The sequence below is a fragment of the Hordeum vulgare genome, chromosome 3H, assembly GCF_904849725.1.
Source record: "Hordeum vulgare subsp. vulgare chromosome 3H, MorexV3_pseudomolecules_assembly, whole genome shotgun sequence".
NCBI classification, from domain to species: Eukaryota; Viridiplantae; Streptophyta; class Magnoliopsida; order Poales; family Poaceae; genus Hordeum; species Hordeum vulgare.
In genome coordinates this window covers 6,965,283-6,982,112 of record NC_058520.1, presented here as the reverse complement: position 1 = coordinate 6,982,112, position 16,830 = coordinate 6,965,283, and the positions used below count along the sequence as shown (strand labels likewise).

The window sequence follows — 16,830 nt, the reverse complement described above, 5'->3', positions numbered from 1 at the left end:
CCAGGCCTGAAAATTTCGGGCCGGGCTAGCCGGGTCTAGTTTTCCATGATCACGTATATTGGTCGGGCTTCACTCAAGCTCACACGTACGCAAAGATGATGTTCTTTAGTAGATGTTTTCTTTTCCTAATGCAAGCCATATTTAATTCAAAATAGTGTATTATATGATCAGATTGACCTTTCAATTTCATAATTTTATATAAGAAAACCCAGATCGTTTTATAATATGTTTTTAGCGTTAACTTTGAAAAGCACACCATCCGTATTATTTTTGTGCACATCATGCACGATTTCAGATTTCACCGAGGAACGACACATGTCACTCACATTATGGATCATAATTTTTTTTTGGTATTAATGCAAATGCCTGAGCGTTTGCACATATACCGTGTAAAAGAAGGGGTCTGAATCACCATGACAGAGTGTCTTGTCCGCAGCAAGACACAAGCACGTCTCGCCTCAAAGACGCCCTAAAATGGACAGTTCCACAATCAAGCAACTACACATACAACAACTTTGTTCATTTTTCTATTTATATATATTTCGAAAACATATAAAAGATTATGTTCTGCAAACATAGTGAACTTAATATTTTGTTAAGGCTTTGTGAATTACTCCCTTTGTTCCAAAATAAATGTCTCAACTTTGTACTAGCTATAGTATAAAGTTGTACTAAGCTTAAGACACTTATTTAAAAAGTCTTAACATAGTGTGGAATTTTTGTTCGTGTGAATCAAAAATGTTGATAGCATTTAAAAAGTGTTCGTGACGTTAAAAATGTGCAAGCATTTCAAAAAATGCATGTGATAATTCTGCAAAACTTTGGTGACATTGGTAAATTTTCACGTGTTTAACAAATGCATGTTATATTTTTGAAGTATTTTATAAAATGTAAAACCACTTAGGTATTGAAACAAATATTTTGTACCATTTGAAAAAAATATACAATATAATTTCAATTGTTCACGTGTTTCAAAATTATGTTTGGGACATTTTTCAAAATGTGTATACAATCTAAAAAACTGTTGCATGTCCAAAAAAATATATGTTTTATCATTTTTAATAAAACATTTCACCATGTACTTGAGTTTTTTTAACTCTTCTTCGAAAATAATAAAAAACATGTGTTTGAAATAAATGTTAATCTAGTATTTGAAAAATCTTAAATGGGTTTTTTGAGTGTATACAAAAAATGTGCAATGTATATTAAAAATTAGACATCAATACATATATATCTGTAAAATTTTGTTAATCATGAATTAAAAAATATATTAATTTGTAATAGAAGTTCCTTATGTATACAAAAATTGTAGAGTGTGTATTGACAAAGTAGACATGTGTTGCAAAAAATGTTAAATAAAATAATATAAACACAAATAAAACAGAAGAAAGAAACAAAGGAAAAAACCCAGAAGAAAAGTCCCAAAGAGAACCGATGCAATAGTGAAAAAAAAAATACGCATAGGCAGCTACATTATTTGGTCGTACCATCAGCGTCATATGAGAGGCGAGATATGTCTGGCTTCACAGTAAACCAGTAAAAAAATAACAGAATAAAAACTGGTTTATGAACCTGCTATAATGAGCTTACCCCGTTACCCTTCGCTCGCCTGCCTCTCTGCTGTGCGTTTGAACGGTAATCTGGCGCAGTGAGGTCATGTCTGACTCGCCAAGGATCTCATGGACCCGAATCCTGTAACATGGGCTTTGGTGTGGCCTCGCGCCCACGAATAATGCACTGCGCGTTAATGGAAAGCAGCCCAAGTGTGGCCACGATTCTCTGAAAGCCAAGGAACGACACATGCTACTCTCAATCAGAGTGATTTGTACAGTGACTGCACAATCAGAAAGACACAAACCGGCCATCGTATTCCATATTTCAATCACCTCTGCTCGCTTTTTTCCCCGTGTCAAAGGAGCACAAGTCAAACCGATAAGATAGGAGTAGTAGATAACTAGATATACTCATGTAAATGAAAAACAGTCATGACAAAGTGAAAAGTAAAGGAAGAAAGCAGAGGAAAGAACGAAGGCGTCATGTGTCCAGCCACAGCCATGAACTACTCGCACGGATCGGCAGTGTCCGTCCTGGCTGCGCCGCACCGACGTCCCGCCTCTTTCTTTCTCCTCCTCTGAATTTCGGACATGAAAACCATGCCCTGTCGACCCTGTCAACACCGCGCTAGCTTTTCCTCCATCGCAGCCAATCAAAGCTACCTCGCTTGCAACTACAAGTGACATAAAGACTTGGTTTATCTTCAAGCATCAGCAAAGCAGCAGTATCACATAGTACTGATACACGGAGAGAAGGAAGGTCATATAAATGTATAAGATTACAAGGCATGAACTGGGCGATAAGAACGGTCTGACTTGGCAAAAACGATGATTGAGATGCAAGCGGTCGGAATGATTTTTCTACACCATGTCCTTGTCGACAAGTGCCAATTACATATGGAACATGTGTGGATGCGTTCTGTGTACTATGTATGATCAGGTCAGGGTCAGAGACATAAACAAACCTACACGCGCAGAATGGGAACGAGGCGCACATAGAATATAGGTCTTTACAAGCCTTTGGTCTAGAGTCTAGGCTGTTCACAAGCCTGAATTTCAGACGTGAGAAATACCCCTGCGCACGTTGGCCAGTGATCAACACGTACTCCTACGCCGCGAATCCCTGGAACAAATTAAAGGTGTCCGGAGGCGGGTGCCCTAGAAAGCAAGAGTGAGTGTCAAAGAAAGGAAATAAGATTCAAAGCAATAGAAATCCGAGAACGACCTTGGCCAAGGACCATTTCATTTCTTCGAGGTGTCGTGCCTACTTGCCGTGACATGGCATCCATCAACTAAAGATGTTTCCTTTACTGTTTTGCAATGGCATCGTCATCGATGTTTCTGATGCATCCGCCATCGCGCGCCAAGGTATCCGCTTCTCTTCACGGAGCTTTATTTGCCCGGATACACTTGCGTGATCGGCACCGGATTCTTTCGCCCGAGAGCAAACGGAAGCTTCCGAGGAAAGTTGCGTGTAAATTGCCCGGCAGCAACGTTTGGCTGAAGCTGTACTAAGTTCCAATGCAGCTATGGTTTTGGAACTAGAGTTGAAGGCTTTCCTGCCTAGCTTTGGCTGGGGTTAGATAGGTTGGGTAGGCACTTAATTACCTGGATGACCGGCTTTTCAAGGTAGCTTAATTGGCTCTAGGTACTCCTTGCTACTGGAAGACCAGTAGATGAGCTAACAAGGCTCGTAGGTAGCCACACTAAATGAATCCACCATTGCGCCCGCTCTGCTTTGGGCAGCAGAAATCAAGGCAAAATGGTGGAATGCATCATCGGCAACATGTATGATGCGAACGTGGATGACGCGAACCAATCTGTGGTTGGATGGTTAGAATGACAATGATATTTTCAATTCATCAGGATTCAAGTCTTAATGCTCGCATTATTTCTGAATTTATTTCAGAATTTTCGACGATACGTTTTTATTAGGAGGAGATATTTTCGTCAAGGACAAGTCGTCTACGATGATTTCATAAATATTAATAAGATATGCCGGTTTAATCTCTTAAAGGTGCTCATAGAAATATGATATGCGTGTGTGCATTTATAATATTGACAATATGTGTGTATATATGAGCGCTTGTGTCCGGACTGTGTTAAAAAAAGACAACATGGATGACAAGCGACCACTAGAAGGGAAAACCGACTAAAGACATGTATGATGCGGATGACGAGAGCTTCTAGCGCACACTCACCAGCGTCAATGAGAGGAGTTTTCACGCAGTAGTCCACCTAAATGGACCGACCCATTTGGTGACGTTAGTGCGAGGTGCTATTAGAATTCTCAAAAATGAAGTTCTGTATACGAATCGAACACACACCCAACGATAGAGAGTAGATGTTGTTTACGACTTCAGCTAATCAATGTTAGTGTTTAACAGAGCGCTCAATTATTTAAAAACAAAAGGCAGCGGAAGTCAAAAGAAGCGTAAAAGAAAACGAAGGAAGAAAAGGCAAAAGAAATATCATGAATTCTCTAGATAAAAGTTTGTAAAAAACCGTTGAACTGTTTACTAATGTATGATGAACATTTTTAATAATACGTGATGATTTTTTTAGAAAAAATGATGAACATTTTAAAAACAATATGACATATATGTGTTGAATAGTTTTGAATTCATATTGAACATTTGTAAAGTATGTTGAACAATTTGCGAATACACATTGAACATTTGTGGTAATATACACCGAACAAATTTCAGAAACACAATGAATACGTTGAATAATTTTTAAATAGACATTGAATATTTGTGGTAACATACATTATTTTTTTCAAAACACAATGAACAATTGTATATTGGTTTCATTATTTCTAATACACGCAATGAACATTGTATAGAAACACAGAAACAAAGTAAAACAAAGGGAAAAAGGAAAACAGAAAAAGGAAAAGAAGAGAAATAGGAACCGAAACAGAAAAAAAGCACAGCGACTATGGGCCAGCCCAGACTATGGCTTCGGGAGCTGAAGCTTTAGCGAAGCCACACTTGTTTGACGAAATCATTAATTAGAGAGTATACCTTTTAAAGATTACTCTCACCTCTAAGGTTACGACAAGTGGCGCATTGCATGCAGGCCACTCGTCACAACTTGGAATTTTTTCCTTTTTCCGTAGATTCGTACTTTAAAATGTTTTATCTCCTAAACCGTGCGTCGAAATCTCGAACTGTTTTCACCGTTGGATTTATCGAGTCGAGATCTTCAAAACTACATTCCATGTTGATAGGCTTTGGCGAACTTGTTTGTTTGCAAAAAAACCGGACCAGAAAACCGTGTCTCTCATGATAGGGAAAAATAGAAAACACGTTTTTTAGGTTTATGTGCCTCTCATCAAGGTAAAATCATGCCTCTCACAGAAACAAAATCCTGCCTCTTGCGAAAAAAACGTATTCTTTCCTTTCTGTGAGAGACATGCGTGCCTCTCACAAAGTCAAAACAGTCCCTATCATGAAAAAAATGCATTCGAAGACAAAACCATGCCTCTCATGGAAGCAAAACCATGCCTCTCGTAAAAAAACAGAAAATCTATTTTTTCGTTTTCAAGAAGGCAAAACCGTGGCTCTTGCGAAAGCAAAATCGTGCCTCTCGCAAAAAAAAAACAGAAAATACATTTTTTTCGCTATTTGTTTTTGATTTTTTTTCGTAAAAAAGCTAAGAAAGATCGGTGGAAAACCGAAATACCAAAAAAATCAGAAAAAAATAATCTAAAACGCTGAAAACGCGTGCAAAAAAATAGAAAAACAAATATGGAGAAAGCGCTCAGAACGCGACATGTGCCAGCGGTTGAGAACGCGCCAAATGGTGGCGTGTGGGAGTGTTTGCCGGAAGGCTTTTGAAGGAGCGCTTGCTAACTAGTGGTTTCCCCTATTTCATGTGGGCGGACGTCAAATATGATTTGTCGTGGATGACGAGTCCTCTCTTTGCCACCTTATTCACAAGAAATAATTAGGCAAGTGCCCACGGCCCTGATATGGGCTGGGCCGCATGGACCCACTGGCTTTTCTTTGAAAAATCATTTTTCCTAATTTTCATTACATTTTTGTGAAAAGCTATTTAAAATAATTTTCATAGCAATTTAATAAATCAGGTATCATAATATAAAATATTCATGTATAAACAACAAATTTGATATAAAAGTTGTATCCTTGTGTTTTATAAACTTCATGTATATAATAAAATGGCCATCTTGTTTTTCTAAAAACAATTCACGGATTTTGATATAAAAACAATTCATTGCATATTTTAAAAAGTCACATATATGCACAAATTTCATTTAATAAAATGTGAAGGAAAAAAAAGAGTGAAAAGAATAATGACTAAAATTTAGTAGAAAGTTGAAGAATCTTCTATTCTTAAATAGTTAGAACCCACTACCCAAGTTTCCTCTCCATATAACAATGTCATATCATCAAATCATGCATGTAGTCGTATGTTACTTTTTTTATTAATCTTTTCTCGCAAAACATACCCTTATGCATGAATTTTTTTTCTAGGTAATTAAGCAAGACATTTTTATAATGATTTTTGCATTAACATTAGTTTTCTAACATTCATCCATATATTTTTAACAAATTTCCCGCAACAACGCGCGGGACATCGTCTAGTAATCTAAGACATTGAGAGGAAAATAGTAGACCCAAGAGCAAGCGCCCATGTGTATTATGTCGACAATGTGGCACTGTGTGTGTATGTTTTTTTTTATGTTCCTTTTTTTTTCCTTTCTCTCTCCCATTTTCAGTTTCTCTGAGCAGCTAAATACAATATTTGAAGACTAAAACTATAGAATAAAAATCTTATAATTCAAAGGCGTCCTATATACTACTTCCCCTGTTGCTAAATATAGGTTTTTTGAGAGATGTCAATACAGACTACATATAGAGAAAAATGAGTGAATCCATTCTAAAGTACGTGTATATACATCCATAAATAGTCCATATTGAAATCTCTAAAAATATTTATATTTAAAAACAGAGGGAGTATTTTGCACCACCTGAAGTTTATTAGACTTTCGTAATGTGTATTTAACTATGATTTAAAATCAACATCAATTGTATCCCATTTTGGGCTAAGTAGGTGAAATATAACTCATGCATTCATGACATCATCAAAGATACACAATATAATATTAGCCTAATATCAATTTTCCTTAAAGTTTGATCAAAGGAATCATCACCAACAACATAATTTATAGCTCTATGAAGATTTGAATTTGAATATCTATGACTCAACTGAAACACCAGAACAATAATTTGTAAATTATCCAGAGGCTTATTTTTGTGACATGGTGGGCCTAAGAAAAATACGAGGGTAAGATGATACTTTTATTCACACCATCTATAAGGAAGGGGAAGGATGCTGTGAGATGAGGCACATTATATTACATCATGATAAAAGGCATCTAATCACAATTTTTTACAAGATCATCCATTACAGTTCCGATGCGGAGCATCCTACGGACATCACCATGTTAACTACTCCTTTCCATAGAGACACACACAACATGTACTTCATACATATAAAGGTGAATCATCAACCCTACATCAACTTCATTGGCCAAATTTCTCAATGTTGTCGGTCACCGACGAGAGCTATGGTGGAGCAATGGCAACGAAGTTCAACCTCTTCATTAGCTAGAATTTTGTGGATTAAGCTTTTGGCTGTAACTTCCACTTTGTTTAAGGCCTTTTCGATCCATCTATATTCAGTTACCCCATTAGCTAGTTGTAACGTAGTCCTCTTTATTTAATTTCTCTAGTTTTAATTAAAAAAATATCAAATTGATCTTGATATTTCATGATTTAAAGAAAGAAACCTAGTTAATTCTGTGTAAGGATGCCATCTTGCTAATTTTCACGAAAATCATGCAAAACATTAGATATTTCACCAATGAGCGACACATGTTACTCAGAAAATGAAAGATATGATGCCCAAGATAAGTCGGAACCTACTACCCATTCAATCTCATCTGCTTTTATTTTTCCTTTACCAAAAGAGCACAAGTCAAATCAATAGCAGAGTCAATATACTCTTCGGTCCATGTAAAACACGCAAATATAAAGTTTTTAGAAAAGGAACGCAAACATAAAGTGAAAAGGAAAGGTAAGAAAGTAGAGAAAAGAAACGTTGCACCGGAGGGAGGTACATCACGTCCCTTTCTTTCTCCTCCTCACATTTCGGACATGAAAACCATTCCCTGTCGACGTCGTCCACTCTTTTGCTCCATCGCAACATTCTGCGGCCAAGAGAGGTTTCATGGCTAAGCAGTGAGGGAGGGAGATAGAGCGCAAGAGGGCTAGTATCCCCGGGAATCTGAGTTGGTCTGCTGGCTCCTCTGTACGTAAAATCTGTTTTGCTGTCTTGACAGGACAATTGTTCTATCTTCACTTTTTCTTGGAATAACCTTCAACTTGCGTCTCTTTGAAAATAAAAGTCAGTGTTGCGTGGAGGGAAGAAAACTCACAGGCATCTTAAAATAGAAGGTAAGTGGATATTTGTAGGAGATGCGGTCAGCAGATCGATGCAAATCTGTCTGACTTCACAGCTTAATGATTTGATTTTCTTGCAGACGAGCACATAACATGTCGTTGTCGACGAGTACAAATGGGCAATTACATATGGAACATGTGCGTTGATGCGTTCGTGTATGATCAGGGCCAGACGACATAAACAAACAATAAGGAATCGTGAGAGCCTCCACAAGGAATCAACGCATTCAGTTAAGCTCTTACAAGCCTCTGGTGTAGAGTCCAGACCATTCAGACATGAGAAATATCCTTCTCTATGCTTCACACATCCACGTTGGCGAGCGATCAACACGTACGCCGGGAACCGGAGAACAAACTAAAGCAAGACTGCAAGTAGCAAAGAAACGAAAGATTCAAAGCCGGCTTTGGCATAGGATCGTTTTGGTGATGTGTTGCGCGCACCCACCCTGGCTTGGCATCTCGATCTTGTTGATGCGACCGCCGCACCGCACTATGGGTCAAGGTATCCCCGTCTCTTTAGTTCCTATATGCACTTGCGTGATCAGCACCGGATTCGCTCGAGCAGATGGACCGGGAGTTAGTTCAGAGCATATGTTGTTATCTTCTGTACCTAAAACAGAAGCACCGGAAGAAAGTTGGGTGGCACCGTTCGCATGGAATCCACCATTGCGGATGCCCTGCTTTTGGTAGCAGATGAAGAGGAAATTTAATGATCTGATAACGCGTCATCATCATCAACAGATCAAGACATGGATGTGAAACTTGTCTGTTAGAGTTTGTCGAGCAGAATGTGTGTGAAGATGAGTGGGCTGGCCCAAATAATTTCATCATGGGAACAAGAGAGTCGCCCATGATGTCTGGTCGGGCTTACTCTCTCGCTCACACGAACTTAAAACAGACTGCTCTCCCGTCACCCCGCACAGCACGCAGCATGCCAGCACTACCTAGCTAGTTTAGTGATCATCTTATCTTGGGCATAGATTGAATCAACATGGCCAACTTTAGTGTGTCGACGGATGTAAGGGGTTTTAGACACGATTGGTTGGGCGACCAAAAAGTAGAGGTCCGACGTACGTCGTCGAAAAAGAACGGTCGATTCGTTGCAAGATTTCTAGAGACTTGATCAGCTCAAGCAGGTGTACATATTCCTCTGGTTGGATGAAAAGCTCCTTGTCTGATTAACAATGACGTCTCGTTCAACTTGTGTTTTCATTAGCATGAAACATATGTCATATCTAGGGTACTTGGTACAAGTAGTAGTAACGCACTATCAGCGGTATGTCACGTATGCCAAGTAGTTATCCATCCTATTCGACTATTCGTAAAACCGGATGCTTCGTTTTGATAGAAGCAGATACTACCGCTTTAATCCTAGTGAAGTACAGATATGTACTCCCTCCGTCCGATAATAAGTGTATTTTTTCCTTTTCAGTCTGTCAAACTAGTTAAACTTTGACTTACTTTATTAAAAAAAGTGCTAGCATTTATGACATCAAATTAGTATCAATAGATTTGTCTTTACATGATGTTTCCAAATATATCATTTTCATGCCATATATGTTGCTACTATTTTCTATAAAGCCGATCAAATTTTAAACTTTTTGACTAAATACTAATCTATATATACACTTATTTGTAGACGGAGGGAGTAAGCTAGTAGCAGGCAATTGAACAGATCGCATCTTACGCGTTCCCCCCTCCCCTCTGCTGCCCCCCGCGCGGGCGGCCAAGGGGCTCGAACCCTAGCCGACGGTCTCTCCCCATCCCATCCCTCCCCTCCGCCACCGTTGGAGGAAACCGCCGGGCTAAGACCGGGCGGATGACGGCGGTGGCGGAGGAGCCTCTCCTTCTCACGCGGGTGGGTGGTACGGGGCATCCAGGCGCACGAATGTGTGTTCCCAGATTCGAGACTCTGCACAGCGGTGGATCGCTCTCGGCGGCAGATGCAACTGCTGCATCTGGCCGTGGCGCTGTCTCCTTGGATCAGCGACGGCATGAAGGAACTTGGTTGGTTGGTCAGCTGCAGGCGTAGTTGGCCCTTTGGTCAGATCTGATCTGGCCTGAGTGGCTAGCTTGCTCTGCGATGGCCGAGATCGGTGGTCGCCTGTGCGCACGATGTGAGACGGAGATTCGTCGAGCGGATCCGGGATAAATCCTTGTTCTTGGCTTGTTGCTAAGTCCGGCGATGGCGGCACTCTTCTATGTCGTCACCTTCTTGGGGGCATCGCCGTGGAGAAGCTCAAGACCTCTATCCGCTACCTCCGAAGGAAACCCTAGATCAGTAGATCGGATGACGGCGGCGCGCAAATGTGTTTTTCTTTTAGGACGTCATTTTTGGAGGTATGCACGGGCTTGAGGGAACAGTGGAAGGCTTTTTTGGTGAAGCGGTGCTTCATCCTACTCATTGATGGCGGTGGATCTCGGCAGCGTGGCGCAGCGGAGACTCGGATAATAAGCTAGTAGCAAGATCATTTCAGGTCCCAGGATAATATGCTATGCTGCACTTTTTATTCGACTTATCTGCAGACGCGGACGAATGACTGGATGCGCTTTTTTTGCATTTGCCGGATCGATTCAGATCAGTTCCGGTCAGAAAAAAAATCCATCCTCTGCCTTTCTTTGTCTCTCTTCCACAGTGCCAACGCCGTGCTTTCATTGGCGTGATGGATCTAGAGCACTACTAGCTGCGAGTAAAGCCAGAGCCGTCCAGGTCAGTGAGTTCAATTATTGAGGGGGAGAAAAGCGCAGGGCACTGGAGTGGATACCGGCATTTGGCATGTCTCCAGCATCACAAAAGCACAATAATACTCGATTCCAAGGCTACTTGTATTGTCGATCGATCGATCAATCGTGCCAAAGGAAGGAAAAGAGAAATGCAGGAAAATTATGTTAGGACTAGGAGATGCTGCACGTAGTGGTCATCCATCGATCATACTCTCTTTATTCTTAATTTTTTTTTAAAGTTTCACTAACAGATTACATATAAATGTATATGAACGTTATTTAGAGTATAGATTCATCAATTTTGCTTCGTATGTAGTCTTTAGTACTGTCTCTGCAAGGACTTATATTTAGGAACGGAGGGAGTAAATATCAACTTGCAAATGTGACCCCACTTGACCTCATATCCACAATTAATAGGAATGCCTCTCCTTGTCAAGGTGGCGTTTATTTTAGGGAGAATTAGCGGCCGGTTCATGGGCAAGTTTCCAGAGGAGACGAAGCCGTCTACGTGGAATTTGCGTTGCCATGGTAGACTGAAAGCTACAACTTGTTAAATTTCTTCTGTGGACTTGGTAACGTTGATGGATCAGTATATGGACGCTACGTACGTATGACTAGGTAGTGGTTGCTTAGGCGCAAAGGGGCCGATGGATATATGGACAGACAGTGAAACATGTTTAGCCGTGTGTGCGGTGCAAGATCACGTCGGTTCAGACTTGGAAGCAACACCACGATTTCAATACACGAAAGAGATGGCACGTTAAATTGCATGTTTTCCCCAGCTCCGGGCGTCACCTTGAACTCACCGTCATGCATAAGATTTTTGTACATGTGTGTGCAGCCTTGCTGATGGGCGCCATGATCAATTCTGATGGAGCAACTTATTTGGTTTGTTCATTTCGTTGTTATTGTTGTTGTTGTTGGTTCAGACTCGAGAGTTGGTCGTACGGTGCAATGCGTTGATCTTTGACACCCCTTGTCTGCTCACAGATGCTTGCTGCCGGCTAAGTAATGCTTGTTTGATCTAGACAAACATGTTTTCTTGAAGGAAACAGTCGGAGCATATGTCACGGTTGAGGTTTGGGCCGCTCTTCAAGCAACATGCATTAGTGCAGTACTTTACATGTGGTTATTTATTCTTTGCCCCTCTCCAGAATGAAAGATATGAGACCTTACTGGTTACAAGATGCGAATTGGTACCGAGAAAGTTAATAGTAGGCTCAAGAGTTCCAATAAGAGAAGCAAAAGAAAAACTCCCTCCCTTCGATTAGGTTTATAAGTTGGTCACATGTTTTTAGGTCATCAATGTTACTAGGGAAGCATATATGTTATATTGTTATAAAATACACATCTTTAGATTCATTGTCAAATGAAGTTTCTAATGATATAATTTTGTGGCATATTACATATGTTTTGTTCGTCATGTCAAAGACCTCAAAATTCATGCCTGGTTTATAAACCCAACTAGAGGGAGTTGTCACCAATGAGTATTTCCATTGAGTCCTTTCTCCTCCGGTGGCCTATTTGGAACTAGGCGGCAGGGGTGTGTGGGGGAAGGGAGGGGGGCATGGATCATGATCGGAGTATTGTCATATAGATATGACACTAACTGGATGTGCGATCGGACTGGTCTGACTTCACAAATAAGATTGGCATACAAGCGACCGTAATGATTTTCTTACAGACGAGCGCATAACATGTCCTTGTCAACAAGTACAACCCTGCAATTACATATGGAACATGTGTTAATGTGTTTGTCTCTCGTCTCTGTCACACGGCATAATGAAGAAACAATACACATGCATAATGGGCGATGGATCCGGGCGCATACAATTAGGTTCTCAAGCCTCTGGCCTAGATCGTAGGCCATTCAGACATGAGAAATATCCTTGTCTAGGCTCCACGCCGGTGAACCATCAACACGTATGCCACGAACAAAAAAACAAGCCAAAGCAAAATTGCAAGCAGCAAATAAATGAAAGATTCAAAGCCAGACATCTATGGATCCGACACCGACTTTGGTGGAGGACCATTTTTCTTGATGTGTTGTGGCATCGACTTTATGACGGGACAACCATGATATCTATGTCACCCTTTCTGGCCTTTAGTTCCTATACCCCGTGTGATCAACACCAGATTAACTGGCCTGGAGTTGAGAGCATATATCGCCCCACAACAGCTATCTTTACCTAAAACGGAAGCATTGGAAGAAAGTTGCGTGTAAATTTCCCGGCAACGTTCCGGTGAAGCTGCAGCAACATCCAAGATATGGTGGAGGAAAAGAGATACTCGAACGCTGGTCGAGTGAGAGACGGACCAAAGTTGATGGATTCCCTAGAAGTTGATGGCTATCCTTTGGCTCGTGTTGAATGGGGTGGGTAGGCATTAACCGGGATTGACGACTTTTCAAACAAGTTTATTTGTATTATATTGACCCAAGTTGAGAGGGAAGCCAACTGGAAAAGCAGAATAAATCATTGTGTTCAATACATCTAAATATTACTAAAAGACTAGATGAGATAGGTTAACTAGTAGCAATGAATCAACCATTGTGGACACTCTCCTTCTGGCAGCAGGAATCAATGGGAAATCTAATGGTCCAATAATGTGGCATCATCATGGACAACAACAACAATGGATCAAGACATGGATGCCAAGTGTGTTAGTCAGAGTTTGATTAAGCAGGATATTTGTGATGATGAGTGGGTTGGGCCCAAAATCATGGTACCTAGGGCCGCCCATAATACTTGGTCGGGCACTAGGGATTCTCTCATGCTCAAACATATACAAACATTCTTGATGGTGTTGTTGCTAAGGCTGCAAACAAAGGGTATGTGGCTGTTGTTTGTCGCGATGAACAAGGTGTGTTCTTAGGCACCTTTATTGTCGTTTATGATAGTATTACAAATCAATCGATGCTCAAAACATGTGGATGCAAAGAGGCTCTAGTGCCCCGGGAAGATCTTCTTCTAAACAAGGTGAAGGTAGAATCTCTCTGTCCAAGAATTATAAGAGAACTTCATTCCCCAAAACAACTCGATGACAATGGCATGGTCTAGTCAATATTTGGCATGTGAATTCGCTATGAACAACGCTCTTGTAATGAGGATGCCCATAGATTAGCACATATGACTACTACCTTAGATTGTGGAGGTCATATGTGGCCGTCCAACCCTCCGACAACTTATGCATCTCTTTCGGGATTAATTCATCAGTGACTAACAAGAGCTAGTGTTGATAGCTTATGCAGAGAGGGAGCTAGCAGCGACGACACAAGATGGTGACACCGGAGGAAGCTGAGGTAGCGGTGGTGGCAACAACAACAGTGACAAAGGACAAGGTGGATGAGAAATTGAAGGAGTAGGAGGGTGCAGCGGTGGGGCCAAAGATGATCATGCCGGTCGAGACGCAGCACCACGACGCGGCATGGGAGCACTGCCTCATGGTGAGGCAAGCGAGGCAGGTCGGGTTAAAGTGTGTCTACCGTGTCAAGCACTTCCTCGATGGCGACATCCGCCGCTTCAAGGACCACCCGAGTCAAAACAAACGTGAAACCGTCGCAAAACCAAAACAAACAAAAACAAACAGAAATAAACCAACGGACGTGGCATCCAGACTCAACACTAAACCAAAACAAACAAACAAAAAAATCATGGGTCCAAGGAGTCAGAACGTAGATTTGTTTTTAAGAAAAGTGAATTAGTGGCACATGTTTGCTTCAGTTGGATATAAATGTGAAAATCTACTAAATGGGGTAATTAAGCCACCAACGTGATCCAAGGGGGTAAAAATGGAGTTCACTCATTCATATATCATGGCAGTGCATCCTTCAAGCTCCTGGCATAGACTTCCAACCTTTGCAACCCTTCTTCTGGAGAAGCAGCTTCACCTAACTGCTTCACCATTGCACTGCCGATGATCACTCCATCTGCACCCCACTCTGCAATCTGTTCTCATGTACAGTTAGTACACATCCACAACTTAATTGATTAACTTGGTAACTTTTGATATAAATATATCATGGTATTAACTTATCGTGAATGTTCCAATGTGGTCGTAAACAAATTATCTACCTGCTTAACATGGTCAGGGGTCGAAATTCCAAAGCCAACAGCCACTGCCTTGTCAGTGACCTGCAAACAATCGGAATGACATTAGCATCCAATGCTAGTAAGTATCATTTAATTACCATAAACCGAAAAAGTACATATATCGGGTAAACCTGCTTAATCTCCTTAAGAAGACTCTCAACGCGTGGGTTCACGGTTGCGCGGGCACCTGTAACTCCGTCGACACTTACCTGCATATAATGTGATTATGAGTGGTTCTGGATACCCAAAGATGAAGAGGCCCTAAGGCTTTGCCTTCCGTTTCCCAAAATTGCAAATTATCACTAAATTTTAATCATCATGCCCGGTATCTTTTTGCAGAATTATCATGCCCAGTTAACAACAAAAAGTTATGATTCGTATATGTGCATCTGCAAAAATGTACAAGGTAAATGAAGCCTCCTGAAGCTTCAGTGATCTCCTTCATCCTCTCCGCCGGTGTAGATGGTGTTGTAAGTAGCACCTGCAAACATTAATTCCATACTTACTTAATAATGGTTGGTGCTACTCAGTGATATGAAATACTAACTGTAAATGGTCGAATTAAGTTACTTGTAGTTACCAGCTCTAGATCGTTATTGATGGCTTCATCCCTGAAAGCACTTATCTCGGCGTAAGGAAGATCAGGTACTATAAGACCTGAAACACATACGAATGCATAAGAGGCTGTCTATATCCGTCGATCGAGGTAGTAAGATAAAGAGTCAGGCAACAAATATTCTTCCAGTATGAAAAGATGGATATGGTATTTGGCTTCAGTAATTTGGTTAGCATTTACTAGAATTTAGACTAACGAATCATGATCAGTGAAAGGACATTATATTTAAGATGAGTCCGCGTAATGTCATTAACTGGAGATTGAAATGTGGGTGGGTTTGATTTGCACTGATAGTCTGCCGGATTAATTACCTTTTACGCCGGCTTCCTTGACCGCGGCGGCGAAGCTCGCCGTCCCTCGCTGTGCAATGGGGCTGAAGTAGGAGAAGATCACCACTGGGCAGGAAAGCTGCGGCGTCACCTCCTTCAGCATCGCCATGATGGCGTCAGCCGTCGCGCCAGCGGCCAGCGCGCGCGCGGCCGAGGCCTTGATGACGGCCCCGTCGGTGGAGGCATCCGAGAACGGCATGCCGAGCTCGACGACGTCCGCGCCCAGCGCGTCGAGGAGCCTCAGCGCCGCTGCCGTCGTCGCCAGGTCGGGGTCGCCGGCGGTGATGTACGGGATGAACGCTGTCTGCATGCGTGCATGCGCGAGCGCGCGGCGGTGAAACCTCAACATCCATACGCGGATCCACCGATCCCTACACATGTCTACGCATGCACGTACGTGCTGCATGTCACTCACGTACCTTGCCCTTCTCCATGACTTTGGACATGGCCTGCGAAACGGACGGGCCGCGATCGCCGGCGGCGACAGGCACGGGCGTTGGCGCCGGCGCCTCGGCGAGCGACGCCGCCGGGGCTGTGGCCGTGGGTGCTGGATTTCCGGACATGGAATCTGTTCTGTGGAGAGAAACGATGGGAGGGTTTATCCTCTAATATATCCCTAGATCTTTTCTGATCACAAGAACTGGGAATGTGACTTTTATATATATATATCCATATATGCGCCCCATTCTGCAATTTGTTCAATTGTTCTTTCGCGGGGTAAATTAAGCATTTTAGACCGTGATGTGTTTTCAACGAATATGGTTATGTTTCAATTTGATTGCCAAAACAACAACCTTATTTTTTTTATTAAGAAAATACACCTGAAGGGTGAAGGGAAGTAGTGAACAATGCTTTATTTATAAGAAGGAAAAAAGGCAGAACATTATGGCAGGTCTGAATGCCCTCAAATGGGGAGCTATATATATATATCTGGTGCCCAGGAGACTTTGCTATGATTAACATTTGGGAGGGCCAATGAATCCCAAGGAGTAATGATCGCAGGACCTAAGGGGTGTTTTTTTACAA

At 41.6% G+C, this 16,830-nt stretch overlaps 1 protein-coding gene across 1 annotated transcript; it reads right to left on the bottom strand.

The window, feature by feature from the left end:
* Positions 1-14,434: 14,434 nt before the first annotated feature.
* Positions 14,435-16,434, bottom strand: LOC123442434 (indole-3-glycerol phosphate lyase, chloroplastic-like). Its single transcript, XM_045118484.1, has 7 exons — positions 16,224-16,434; positions 15,787-16,108; positions 15,440-15,516; positions 15,263-15,340; positions 14,991-15,068; positions 14,842-14,901; positions 14,435-14,715 (listed from the first exon to the last, which is right to left on the bottom strand). Exons 1-7 carry the CDS (start codon positions 16,365-16,367, stop codon positions 14,581-14,583), a joined length of 894 nt encoding a protein of 297 aa, XP_044974419.1. The 5' UTR covers positions 16,368-16,434; the 3' UTR covers positions 14,435-14,580.
* Between the last annotated feature and the right edge of the window lie 396 nt (positions 16,435-16,830).

Excerpts from the sequence above, each read along its gene's own strand:
- LOC123442434 (XM_045118484.1), bottom strand. The coding sequence starts at position 16,367 with ATGTCCGGAAATCCAGCACCCACGGCCACAGCCCCGGCGGCGTCGCTC. Across the intron at positions 15,069-15,262 it reads CAGGAGGCTTCATTTACCTT|GTAAGTGTCGACGGAGTTAC; the intron begins GTACATTTTTGC and ends CATTATATGCAG. Across the intron at positions 14,716-14,841 it reads CCCCTGACCATGTTAAGCAG|ATTGCAGAGTGGGGTGCAGA; the intron begins GTAGATAATTTG and ends ACATGAGAACAG.